This window comes from Etheostoma cragini, chromosome 16 (genome assembly GCF_013103735.1).
Source record: "Etheostoma cragini isolate CJK2018 chromosome 16, CSU_Ecrag_1.0, whole genome shotgun sequence".
Taxonomy (NCBI): domain Eukaryota; kingdom Metazoa; phylum Chordata; class Actinopteri; order Perciformes; family Percidae; genus Etheostoma; species Etheostoma cragini.
In genome coordinates, this window is record NC_048422.1 from 17,572,190 (window position 1) to 17,585,459 (window position 13,270).

The 13,270-nt window shown below is 39.5% G+C and overlaps 2 protein-coding genes across 25 annotated transcripts in view; one reads left to right on the plus strand and one right to left on the minus strand.

Moving 5' to 3' along the window:
* The window catches only part of arhgap24 (Rho GTPase activating protein 24), an 81,104-nt gene extending 75,023 nt beyond the window's left edge, over window positions 1-6,081 (plus strand). For 5 of the 10 annotated variants that reach the window (XM_034897132.1, XM_034897134.1, XM_034897133.1 and 2 more), the window contains 5 exons: window positions 1,225-1,357; window positions 2,196-2,269; window positions 2,352-2,473; window positions 2,597-3,782; window positions 4,025-6,081. In XM_034897132.1, the coding sequence (XP_034753023.1) occupies window positions 1,225-1,357; window positions 2,196-2,269; window positions 2,352-2,473; window positions 2,597-3,782; window positions 4,025-4,289 (1,780 nt within the window). In that variant the 3' untranslated portion in view covers window positions 4,290-6,081. Of the gene's footprint in view, window positions 1-378; window positions 395-1,224; window positions 1,358-2,195; window positions 2,270-2,351; window positions 2,474-2,596; window positions 3,783-4,024 lie in introns of all 10 variants that reach the window. The other 5 variants (XM_034897130.1, XM_034897129.1, XM_034897131.1 and 2 more) reach the window with 2 other exon arrangements.
* Window positions 6,082-9,105: 3,024 nt separating this feature from the next.
* Window positions 9,106-13,270, minus strand: part of mapk10 (mitogen-activated protein kinase 10) — a 31,665-nt gene continuing 27,500 nt past the window's right edge. For 8 of the 15 annotated variants that reach the window (XM_034897145.1, XM_034897155.1, XM_034897153.1 and 5 more), the window contains 2 exons: window positions 10,529-10,667; window positions 9,106-9,384 (listed from right to left, as the gene is read on the minus strand). In XM_034897145.1, coding sequence (XP_034753036.1) covers window positions 9,378-9,384; window positions 10,529-10,667 — 146 coding nt within the window. In that variant the 3' untranslated portion in view covers window positions 9,106-9,377. Of the gene's footprint in view, window positions 9,385-9,431; window positions 10,673-13,270 lie in introns of those variants that run through there. The other 7 variants (XM_034897150.1, XM_034897147.1, XM_034897151.1 and 4 more) reach the window with 4 other exon arrangements.

The window sequence follows — 13,270 nt, forward strand, 5'->3', positions numbered from 1 at the left end:
AGAGTTACAGCATGCACGGAGATGAGAAGGATATGTATCGACTTGTCTGACTCTGGGGGTAACGGTACATAAGCTAAAGACCCAGTAAGTTGGCGTGTTCCTTTAAAGTGAAACGTTTTTTCCTAAACTCACGCAGTTGTCTACAGGCCAGTACAAACTCCACAGTCTTAAAAATCAGCTTGCAATAAATTTGAGTTACAATCTGGAATGTAGGTGGCTGTACTGAGACATTTTTCTTAAATGTGACAACTTTAATCCATAACTCAGGATGACAGAGAAACACATGTTTCATGCCAGCTCCGCATCTCTTCTTCTCCGCCCCTCCTCCCTCTTTCATTCCCACCATCTACGTAATGACCATAAATAAAACCTGGACAGGACTATCAGAATCCAGGTTGTACATCTCACCACTTCCTAGAAACCCAGGCTACAAAATCCCACCATCATGTCAGCATGACACATCTCTACCCTCCTACGTCTGCTTTAACACAACTCATGTCATACAGTGGCAACAACTCCGCCACCCTCTATACATGATTTTTGTTCCTATCTGTCCTTCACCTTGTTGATTCCCTTAGTATATTCTCTTGTAACCTCCTGCCTGCTTCAGCAGCTGCCCCTCGTTGGCTTATTAGTGTCTGAACCTGCAGTGGAAATCCTCTTACCTTTTGGCAGATCATCTAAGCTTCCTCAGTGTTGTTGTTGTTCCCTCTGTTGCTTTTGTTATTAAATTTAATGTCTTTCTGTTGCTTGTGTCCTGTTTGCTTTCTTAAGTTTGCTAAAGCTTGATTATTCTCCCATATAAAGTAACTTAAATATCTCATGAGAAATCCTACATTTTTTTTAAATTGAAGTACATAAACAGTCAGTTTTTGTTACACGGTTCCTTTTTTGTATGGAACATTAAACAAACAAAATGTAAATAATTTAGTGAGCTATTACTTTCTGATTGGTTGATTTGGTTAGCATTGGACAGAGCCTTGTTAGCGATTTCCCTCGTTTCTAGTCTTTGCTATGCAAAATGGCTATTGGCTGTGGCCTCATATATAACAAACAGAAAAGGGAGATTTTTTTCTACTTTCCAATGCCAAAACATGATAAGCGTATTTCCAAAAATGTCTATTATAACTTTTCTCTTGCTGCAGGAGCAATCATGATGACTTGTTTTTGCCTCCATGTCATGTACCCATAATAAATGATAACCCTCCCCTGTCTTTTTTCCAGTAACACAGATGTGCATACAGTAGCCTCTCTACTGAAGCTGTATCTCAGAGAGCTGCCGGAGCCCGTCGTCCCCTTCCACAAGTATGAGGATTTTCTGACCTGCGCCAAGCTCCTCAGCAAAGATGACGAAATGGTAAGAAAGAGAACTTGATGAGTTTTTCTTTATCTATACCTTGCATACATTATATCAACAGAAGTGAGCACTGAAAAGCTCTCACATTAATCATCCAAATCAGCCATCTTGTTGTAGAGCATTAAAGCTGCTCGGTCGTCCATACTCTGCTCAGCTGTTTCTCACACAATGACTTTGTTGTGCCTGTCTTAACCACTAACATCCAAATAGGATTTCTTTCACTTGCAGAAAGAAAATGCTTCACTGCAGGGGACTAGTGTTTTGCTTTCCCACAGTTTCCAAAACATCTTTCTTATTCTTACTTAAGAGCCCAAGTTTATGGCTTTGAATGCATGTGCATGGATCTATTATTTAAGTTTTAACACCTCAAGCATAGATTAGTACTGTCTTACATTTAAAACATCCTAGGAGTAAGCAGAATTCACATAATCCTTGTACAAAAGGTTACTAGTTTTCCCATAGATTGCAGCAGGTTTTTGGTTATTTGTAATCCTTTAAGATCACTTCAGATTCACCGGTGACTGATGATACATAAATATAGAAAGAAATCCTCTTTAAATAAAAATCTTCTTATGAAGACAAAACATATTTCCTCGGTCAATGCATACTTCATAAAGTAATGGGAATAATTTATTGGTAATTGTTTTTAGATGGCAGATGAATAATCTTTAACTTCAATTTTTTCAACTTTTGTTCTCCATCTGGTCTGGGTGTGATTGTTGTATTTAATTTTAAACACTGTAAATTGCAAATGATTGATCAGAACATGTGGTATCTATATTCATTTATGTTCTCAATTGAATCTACATTATCTAAAAATGATCTGCACCATCTTCAGGGTATGAAGGAATTGAGAAAGCTTGTGGAAAATCTACCTCCAGTGAACTACAACCTTCTCAAGTACATCTGCAGGTATTAAATAATAGTTAAAGCAGATGATACTTCAAACTGTGATCACTATTGACCAGTGAAAAGATATTTTCCTGTTTTCCAGATTTCTAGATGAAGTCCAGTCATATTCAGGAGTGAATAAAATGAGCGTCCAAAACTTGGCCACAGTCTTTGGGCCAAATATCTTGAGGCCAAAAGTTGAGGATCCAGTCGCTATTATGGAAGGTCAGTATTCCGGCTGGTTGTGTGCACATTGTCTTGTTTTCTAACATCTTTATTTTTGTTTTTTACATTAATAAATGAACATTTTAAATGTAATGATAATGATTTGTGGTTTCACGCTGTTAGGTACTGTTCTGGTCCAGCAGCTCATGGCCGTTTTGATTGGCCGGCAGGACGTGTTCTTCCCTCTGGATGAGGACAGTCCCACGGCCCTTGAACTTGTCAACAACAACATTGAGCTACAACGGCGACAAGCCACCACAACTACCTCTGCGATCACTACAGTATCTCAGAACGCCGAGAACAACAACACACAGGCGGTGCGGCAATGTGTTTGGGAAGCACCGGAGTCTCCGTCGCATCGCCAACACGTGGACAACAGTGGCCCCCCGCGATCATCAAGCCCTCGCAATGGTGTTATAGGACGCTTTGACATCACTCGCAGTCCACCACTGACTGTTAAAAAGAACCCTGCTTTCAGTAAAGGCAGTGGGATTGTTACAAATGGCTCCTTCAGCTCCTCACCGTCTTCAGACCTTAATCAAGAAAAGAGCCCGACTTTGACTGGTGGTGGTGGGAGTTTACCGGTGCGGCGCAGTGGAACGCTCAAAGGCTCCGGCACAAAAATGGGCACCGGTGGCGTGACAGGTGGAAGCAGCTCTGGCGGGAATGGGACTGGAGTTGTGCGCATGGGCATTTCTGGCACTGATATTGTCACAGGGAGTCTGAACGGCCGCAACGGTCATTGGGTAACAAATGGCTGCGTCACTTTACGAGAAAACAACAAAACACGCGACTGCCCCAATGGGGATCAAACATCCAATCAAAACCGTCTGTCCACGTATGACAACGTCCAGTTAAACCATCAGAACGTGCAGCAGCAGAACCACATCACCAATACGTGTCTGAACAGCAGCTGCGAGGACAAGCAGAGCGTAGACAGCGCCACCTGGTCCACCTCCTCTTGTGAAATCTCTCTTCCTGACAACTCCACTTCCTGTCGCTCCTCCACCACCACCTGCCCTGAGCAGGACTTTTATGGAGGTCAATATGAAGACCTGGATGGACCAGCACAGGACAATGAGCCTCCCCAGCCTGGCAGAGGAAGAGAAGGGGAGGGCAGGAACAGCCAGAGAGAAGGAAGTGGAGGTGGAGCAGGAAGGAGCAGTCGGGGCACCAGCAGTAGTGATAATAGTGATGTTTACACTGTTGGCAATGGCCCCGGCAGTCACAGTGCTCTGCACAGCTTAGTGGCCAGTCTCAAACAGGAGATGCACAAGCAGAAGACAGAGTACGAGGCCAGGATCAAGAGGTAGAGTCCCGTCTGTGAGAAATAGTGTTTTTTGATTGCATGACTGGATGTGGTGTGACAAACTTCCTTAAATAGAACGTCTTGTATGACGTAGTAATTACTCCAATTTAATTTTAGGATAACCTCAACAATTCAACAGCATTTGTTCTTAGCTTATTGAACTGCTGTTGTTTGTTTTGTCATTAGACTCTGTTTAGTGAACACAGTCTCTTCTCCTAACTCTGTGTTGACCACCTTTGCAGCTTGGAGCAGCGTAACCTGGACCTGGAGACGGAGATGGTAAGCCTCAATGAAGAGCTGGACCAGGAGAGAAAGAAGTACACCATGGCGGAGATCAAGCTGCGCAACGCCGAGCGGGCCAAAGATGATGCTGAGCGGCGGAATCAGATGCTACAGAACGAGATGGAGCAGTTTTTCTCCACGTTTAGTGACCTCACTGCGACTGGCAACACCACAGTCACCGACCCCCGCAGACCAGATCGTAACAACGCCATCTGGATAAAGTGAAGGGACGCGAGGAAGACTGGAAATGGTTTATTACGTGATGTGATCATTACCAGGGCTCCAAACAGGATTTGGCTGCTGGTTGTTGAGGGAATATAGGGAAGTTACAATGCAATGGTTAATGACATTTTTTTATTTAAAGAACTAGGAGGTGTAGGGCTACAAGCCACCAGCATACATGTAGACATCACCTGGAGTGATGCCAGACTGGCATTATCTGTAAATACAGCATTATTTAAACAGCTCACAGACTCTCCAACCTACGCAAACTGTGGTGTGGAGAAGAGTAAAGGCACAGAACACCATAGTCTATGGTGACACACATTACTTTTATTATTTTTTACTTAGCTCTTAGAGCCATATAGGAGGGAAGTCACAATGTTTAAAAAAAGTTATGTTCAGTGAGAGAGAAAAAAAACCTTGGACCTGAAAACTAAAATAATCAAACCAAAAACATTGTTATTGTTCCATGTAATTCTGTATCTGCTCATGTAGGGAAACAATGCATAAAATACAGTGGCATATGTATGTAAAAAAGAATAGAAATACTTGTTTATCTGATATTTAAGCAAAGTTATCAATGTGCGATATTTTGTATTAAGATGTATCTTTGCACTTAATGTTTGTTTAGTCTCAGCAAGGTGGTACTGAAAGTTTTGTCAGTCAATGTGTGTGCCATTTACATTGGACAGTATACTGTATATGTGCTTGTGCTTCTGTGCTGTTTCGTTTACCCCCATGACCAAAAGAAAGAGCCTGAACTGTAAATATTTTATTGATAATCATAGACACTACTTGTTAGTCTGCACTGTGGTTTGACACATATTCAGATGGATATGGCACGTATTGAGTGGAAACTGAGGATGAAGAATGTTTTGTAGCTTGTAGAAATACATGTTAGGTCATTCCCAGATAAAATAAAAATGTCTGTGGTAAATTTGGAATTTCAGATGACAAATTGTCTCTGTCCCCATTAACAGATGCAAAGCTGCTGTCATTCTCTGAATGCTTGTGGGAATGACAGTTAAAAGTCTTTGAGCATATGAGATGCCACTTGTACAAAAAAAAATACTGTCCTGACACAACTGGTTTTTATTCTGAACTAGCACAGAATAACAAGCTGCAGCATCAAAGTACCAACACAGAGTTGTGTTTGTAGGTCAGAACTGTGAAAAAAATTGGGATTATAGCATCAAGTGTGTCAACATTGAGGACATTTACAGCCTGGTGGCTAGATTCAGTAGCAAGCAGTGTGTGTGCATGATGGTGCATGAGTCCATGTGGGCCGGTGTACAATAAGTGAATGTAAAGTGATTGCATATTGATGAAGTCTTTATGAGTGTATGTATGTAGCTTTAAGTCAAATGGATACACACACACACACACACAATGTGGATTTTCTGATGGGTACAAAACAGACTGGACTTCTCTCAAAAAGAAGCTGCTGCTGGGTACTCTTCCTCTAAAGACCAGGTTCTATTTAAACCTGCTGCTGGTCAGTGCAGGACATCTGGAATGTGCACACAGGGTGGGAGAAAAAAAAGTGCCTGAACAACTGAAGGAGAGATTGGGGGACCTGCGTTTCTCATTTTACAGCCTCCACCGGGAAGTAATAGGCTTAAGCCGATCCGACAGTGGCACCACGTTCTGTGAATTCCACACAAAAGAGCAGATGGACACAGGGCAGGAGGGAGAGGAGGACTGGGATAGTGGAATATTTTCATGACATTATACTTGATACACAAAAGAACTTAAACAGAAAAGAAAATATGAATAAAAATGCATTTTCATGTGAGTCCCTTTGTTATTTCATTTTTTGTAAGAGTCTTTCAAGTTTGCAACTTTTTCCTATTTTAACACACAAATTTGGTTGTTGGGCAAATATATTTGTAAAAACATGTCATGTAAGACTTTGATACTGTAATCGGAACATTGTCATGACTAAAGCAGCACATATAAGCTAAACAATATCATATTAAATATGTCTAAAGATCTGTTTTGACGGGAGAAAAGTATAATAACACTATCATGTTATACCTAATTTTATATGACGTTTTTCTATATCTATATTGGTGGATTGACAAGAATGTCTATTTTTGGCTGATCGAGCAAATTAAGTGCCTGACAATTCACACTATTACTGATAAAAAATAAATCATCTAAAAATACTATATTACCAAATAGAATACTGTGAGGGGACTTGCAACATTACTCACAATTGCCTAATGTAAAACAAGAAAAGGTATTAGAAAATCTATGGGTGTGTAGGTGGGATTTAGTCTCTCTGTGACAGTTTGGACAGATGGTTCCTATGGAAACCACATACTGTAGGCACATAAAAATCAAACCTAATGAATTGCAAATCACTCCAGGAAAAAAGAAAAAAGGTACACCGCTGTCCAAGATCAAAGATTTTATTTATTTTCAATCACATACATATACTATTTTTACATACACAGTTCCTTTAAAATGTTGTTTACAGTAACAGCTTCGGGTACATTTTTTTCTTTTTCTTTAAGCATTTATTTTGACTTTATTTGAAACACTATAGCCTGAAGCTTTGAGATCAGCGTGAAACAGATACAATTTCTTTTCTTTTTTTTTAACCTGACAATGTCAAAAAAATGATTTATTGAAACAGCACGGAGTAAAAGAAACAAGAGAGAAGGAATCGTAAAGGAATTCAAGAACAACATCACCTGATTCAGATGAGCTATACAGGGATTCATCGTTGTAGAGTTCCACATTTTAATCCACATTTAAACAAACCCTTGCAGTAGCTTGCCTCTTTGTGCAATAAACTTTTTATTGCATTGGCGGATTGTTGTTATTTACAATATGACTTGAGAGAAAAATAATAAATTAATAAACTAGGGGGTCACAAGTACTGAGTCCAAAGATTTTATGTTGGCACAGCTGAGTACAAGATGTATCCTAACTTCTGACTTTGTATTAGGAAAAAATGATGGCTGAATGACAAGTCATCAATCTTGAGATTAGAAATGAATGGCATGAAATTGGCTAATTGAATCAACAAGAGATCATTTCAAATCCCTCGTGACAAAAATTAGACTTAGGATCGGTAGTAGACACATTTCTAAATTCTAATGTTTATGTGACTAAACGTGAATACACACATGAACTACTTCCAACCACACAACTGTACCGAGTCCCCATCAACGTTCCTCAAAGCAATCTCACAAAATCCTGTATTGAAAGAAAGATGTGAAAATGTGAACCGTTGAGTAATCTGTCCAGATTGCCAGATCTTCCAATTGAACTTTACAGACAGTTTGTGTTGAATGCTGGTTCATATGAATTCACAAACACACACACACACACACACACACACACACTAATGACAAAGCAGAGCAGCAATGACGTGAGTGAAACAATTCATTTCTACATTCAGTGCTGACAACCCAGCTGTTAGAATCATCTCAACTTCAGGCGCATTAAACAGAACCAAACACACCTTTTTTATTACAGCAGAATTGTCAGGATGGATGTCTTTAAAAAAAAAAAAAGATCACATTCAGAGAAAGACAAACAAAAAAAGGATGTTTCAGTATTTGTACTCGAAAAGAAGAATGCAGTTGGGATGGGTAAAAATGCTCCTGTGTAATCACAACACTGTTGTGATAATATGTGGTTGTAGGAGTCAACTCAAAACACTTAAACCTCATTTGTGAGAGATTCAACATTTTCAACACACAAAGAAGTTCAAAGTTGCACCCTGTTTTTTTTTTTAAGATTGCCCTGGGGCCAGACCCTGAAAGAAAGCCGTCAGCCACCCTTAGTGACCCTCTTAGCTCTGTGAAGGTACTGTAAGTCTGTGTGTGTGGTTCACTGTACACAAGCCAAAGGCAGAAAAGAGTGTTAACAAAGTAGCCATTAAAAGTTATGTATATAATTTTTTCTGGGAGGGATTTCGTACATGGACAGGGTGCTTTAGGTAGACTCCATGCAGAGAGGAAACTGCGCTGTAGCAGCTAAACCAGAGATTACAGTTAGATGTGAAGTGTCCATCTAAACACTGCTGTCATTAATGCTCAATGATATAACAACGAAACATTATGGAAAAAATGTTTGTTTAAGTTATTTTTTTGCTGGTCAAATTTGATTTCTTGACCCAGCTTCTGATAATTGTCCTTTGCCCATCCACCTACACAACCTGCACGAGAACGTGGCAGTGGAAACCAAGGTAAAGTGAGTTATATAACTAAGTATAAATAACACATACCCAACTAATAAACATGTTTTACTGTAGATCACCTGCTGCTAGTTGGATTGTGTTTTATTTAAAGTACGAGAAGAAAGCTGCTGTAACACATTAATTGCAATTAACTAATGTAGCTATTTTATGGAGATTCAGTTAGAAGGAGAAATTTAATAAATGGTAATATTGATTCAATTAAAAATGGTAGAAAACCTTTCATGTTGAGCAAAAACTAGTATGAGCATACGTACGCTTTAAGTCATACAATCTGATAAGAGCAATTTCACACCACAAAATGTTCCTTTAGAAACTTACGTGAAAACTCCAACATCTCGCCAAACTGTGTTTTTTTTTCCTTAAATGTTTCCACCAACTGGTGTCTTGGGGATTCAGACATTTTTAAGGCAGAAAAAGAAGAAGCAAAGAAAAAAAGAACCCCAAAAATATATATAATTTCTGCACCTGCAATGCTTCATTCCAAAGGCACTTGCCATATTCAGGTTCCATCTATCAAAATAAATAAATCAATAAATAAAACTTCCACCTAAAGAATAATGTAGTTAACATAACTGTTGGGTAGCCTCTGTCCAGATCCTTTTTTTGTTTTTTTGTGGTAAAATGAGTTTACATTAGAACAAAAAGATGCATCGCTACAAGGTTAACACTCATCGCCTGCCTTTAATCTACCTACAGTGTCATATGTATCTCTTTCTAAAAGCCTTCTACGTTTCAGACGTTTGAAATAAATAAGTGTCATCTCCTGGTGGCAACACCACAGTGAAACAGACCAACCTCCTGTACCTATGAGGGGCTAATGGTACACAAAGACATGCAGGGCTGTGGGCCAGTCCGTGGGGTGGTGGAGGGACCGATCATACACTGCCAGGAGAAATAAAAGGGACATTACACACAAATCTGACTTTTTGAACCCCTTAAAGGTCAATTAAGTCTGAAAACAATCAAAATAATTTATTTGAGAGTGTACTGACGCTTTAAGTCCCAAACTCAGCCTCGACATTTACTAATGTCTTAATGGCTTGGTAACAAACACAAAAACACACACACACGTACGCACGCACGCACGCACGCACGCACGCACACACACACACACACACACACACACACAAACTCGCACTCACTCGTCCTATCCTGTGATCAGACCCCCCCTTGTCTGGAGTTGAGTTAGTTTACATCGTATATAAACAAAAGTCTTTATTCAGACTCCTTTTAGCATACAGTGAGATTAGCATTGTTTTAAATTTAACCATGCAGGACTACAGCAATAGGTAGGAGCAACTGAGGTGGAAAGGAGTGATGTGGCAAGGTGCGCTAGTCAAGAAATAAACTCCCAGTGTACTGGCCGTCAGTCCCACGCTGTGTAGCCTTCAGCTGTACAGAATTACATTATTTACAAGTAGCGCCGGGAGTGCCGCTCTCTGGGTGAGAGCGACTACATATCCCTGCAGAATAACCACATAAAAACACACGCATCAGGCAACCTTACAATGGGGATTGAGGATGTCTAAGAGGTTAAAATACAGCAGTGCCATTACATAAGGATTCGATAAGGGAAAAGGAGAATGTATTGTACAGTAGTGATGAGCAAAATGGCAGCCCACCTTGCCACAATGATTGGAGCATAAATGCTTTTGAAAGGAATTGTGAGACCTGCAGCCCACCAATATGCACTTTACAGGGGATGCAAGTCAAAGCATTTGGTTGTTTTGTTTGGATGCCATATACATGATATGTGGGGTAATATAAGCAAAGCAACTAGAGGATCATTAACATATATCTCAGCTTATTTACTTCAGTTTAAATACCACTGCTGTTTTTGAATGACAATGCACAGGCTTTAGATTTGATCATTTCAGATTCATTGATTTCATAACTCAGGTTTCTGTTCTTAATATAATCATTTAGATCTTTTTTTGTTGTTGTTGTGTTTTTTTAGGCGGTCATTTGCGGCTGGGTTCTTCACCTTCGGAAGAACATGGGGTTTCGCAGGCAGGCGGCTAGTCACCTGCAACACCCCAGGGGTCCTGCAGAGGTCTCCAGGCTGCTGTCAGTGTCTGAGGCCAGGGTCTGGTCGGTGGACATGGAGGAGATGTCGTTTATGGAGGGGGAGGGAGGGAGGCTCTCGCTGCTGTTCACGGCTGCACCTGTGCTAAGGGAATCAACAGCAGCAAGGGGTTACAACGTAAAAGAGTCCTGGCAAAGACAGGAGCAGAAATACAACTAGTAGAGATATTTTGTAAGTGCACACAGTGAAACGTTGTACTGTATCCGGATTGGTTCAGTGAGGTAAAAACATGAACAACACCTGTGGGACACCACAACCACAGTGTATCTATGACGAAAAGAGATAAGTAAGGTTTGGGTTCATTGGATTTCACAGAAAGTAATTGATAGTTTCAGTATAAGTGCAGACATTAACTGGATTGGATCTTTTACTGGAATATGTCAACATATTTTATTTTGATGCCATCAAGAAATGTTGGTATGCCGATATGTATGGTTTTTGTGTCTGCAACCTTTAATGATGCCGTTATATATCGTTATTATTTTTTGCTCAGGCATTCACAATGTTACGTACTGTACATTGCAATCCAACGTTCTCATATTAATCTTGTTTTGAAGTGGAAGTGGAAGCAGCTGGCAGTAAACCTTTTGAGATTTTTCATTAAAGAACTCTTAATTCAGACCCGTCAGATGCTATTCTGCCATTACTCTTCATTAAAGACCCTGGACACCTCTGTCTGCTCATCTCCTTGCATAGACTAAATGAAGCTCTAAAGGATGATTTGATCTCCAGAATTAAAAAGGTCAATTTAAGGTTTTTAAATATTATTGAAGGTTTGGAGGTGGTATACCACTCTCGCATGTTGCATGGATCTGTGGACTAAACTTTAGATGAGCAGACAAGAATGTTGAGAACAAGAAAGATCATAAAGTGTCAAGGAACCAAATTGCTCACTGACTGACTTTCATTAAATCCTCGGTGAGTGGGTTCTTCTTTCATTGATTTAAAGTGTTTGTGCAAATCAATAGAAAAATGGGCCGTCTGCTTTTGCGATGGTAGTTGAAAGAGCATAGCCTGATAAAAAATGGTTGAGAACATTGCCAAAATGAGTAAATTGCACAATCACTTTTACTTCCAAGCATTCCAGCAGTCTCCTTGTTTCTACAGAGGACATGCACAGTGCAGGCCGACTGTAAATCAGCTGTTTGTGTCTGTTCCCTGTGGGAGGTAATTGCTAAATGGAGACTAGTGGGCACTTCAGCTGACCCAAACTAAAACACGGAACAAAGCAGGATTAATGGCTGGCTATAATTCCAGCATTTACTTCACTTGTAAGTTTACTTACAGTAAATACATCAAAAAACATCAGTTAAAAGACATCATGCGGGTGCAGTATAAGTTTAAATCTTAAAAGATTACTTGAGCATAAACCCCTCTAGAAGTTGTAAGAAAGATTGCTGAAATGGAAGATTAATTAAGCTTTTAAATCCTAAATTAATTAAGACTAATCTTTGAGAAAACTCCAAATTTGTGATGGGATTATAACTCTTGTTATGGTCTGCCTTGGCACTGCTAATAAGGTCTGAACCATTCTCAATCCTGCACTGTACAGCCGCCCTCTGCACTCAGTGAACTACCCTTTCTACTTTTGGATATGAAAGGCTCATGTGAGGAATGACAGTAAAATTGTTAACAATATTGTAGATTATATATATAGTGTGGCACAAACTAAATATGGATTGCTGGTCTGGTAACATCTATACAAATAATAATCCAGAATAAAAAATATAAAAATGTCTAACGCACACATGCAGTAACGCAAAAAGAGCTGCAAGACCCGTCTGGTCCTGAATGATTCTTCATGAAGGCGTATAAACGTTCTGCAATAAGAGGCTTTCTGTACACTGGTGGTTTGGTGTTGGAAGAGAGAATTTGTTCAGACCTCACATTCATTTCTCTTTACGGTCTCATTTGGCAGTTAGCTCTCTGTGGTCAGCAGATGCTACTGTCTCTGCAAGATGTAGCTTCTGTTTGCTTTTCTCATCCTCAAAATGGATGGTTGTGTCTTTTACAGGAGCTAAGATGTTTTTTTAACGGAGAAATAAGCTATTTTCAGTGATGTGTTGGAGGTCTGGTCAGTTTGCTAACATGACTCCATACTGCCTCTCTGTGGCTAACTATGAGAACAGCCTTAACCTATTATTCTACAAGGAAAATGTGACATCCATGAAGCTACATTTTCAAAATCTCTACCAGCCTTACAGAATTGAAGATTATTATTTTGAATCTATCCAAATTATTAATGAAAAATTATTATATAGCTGATGTACTACGAGATTTTTCCATGGATATGTGATTACATAGCCTACCTTTCAATTTATGTACCTTTTTTGTATTATTGTATTTTTTTTACCTCCTTATTTTCTCACTGTGTATTGAAGTATATTTCTTCTCAAGTTTATCTATCTTTTGTTAATATGTAAGTTTGTAATGATCGTTGAATGGAAATTACTTCTTTATATATTTTTGAAGTAAGATTCCTTATTGTTCCAAAACTGTATCACATAGTACAAAATTTAATTAAAATGAGAACAGCACTCGCTGTGCTTGGATGTCCCTTTTACAGACAACAGAACAGTATATAATGCCGCTGTAGCTGAGTACTGATAAGTCCTGTGATGGACTCCAAAGGACCCAAATCTTAAGTCATGACATGTTGCACACACACATATACACACATTA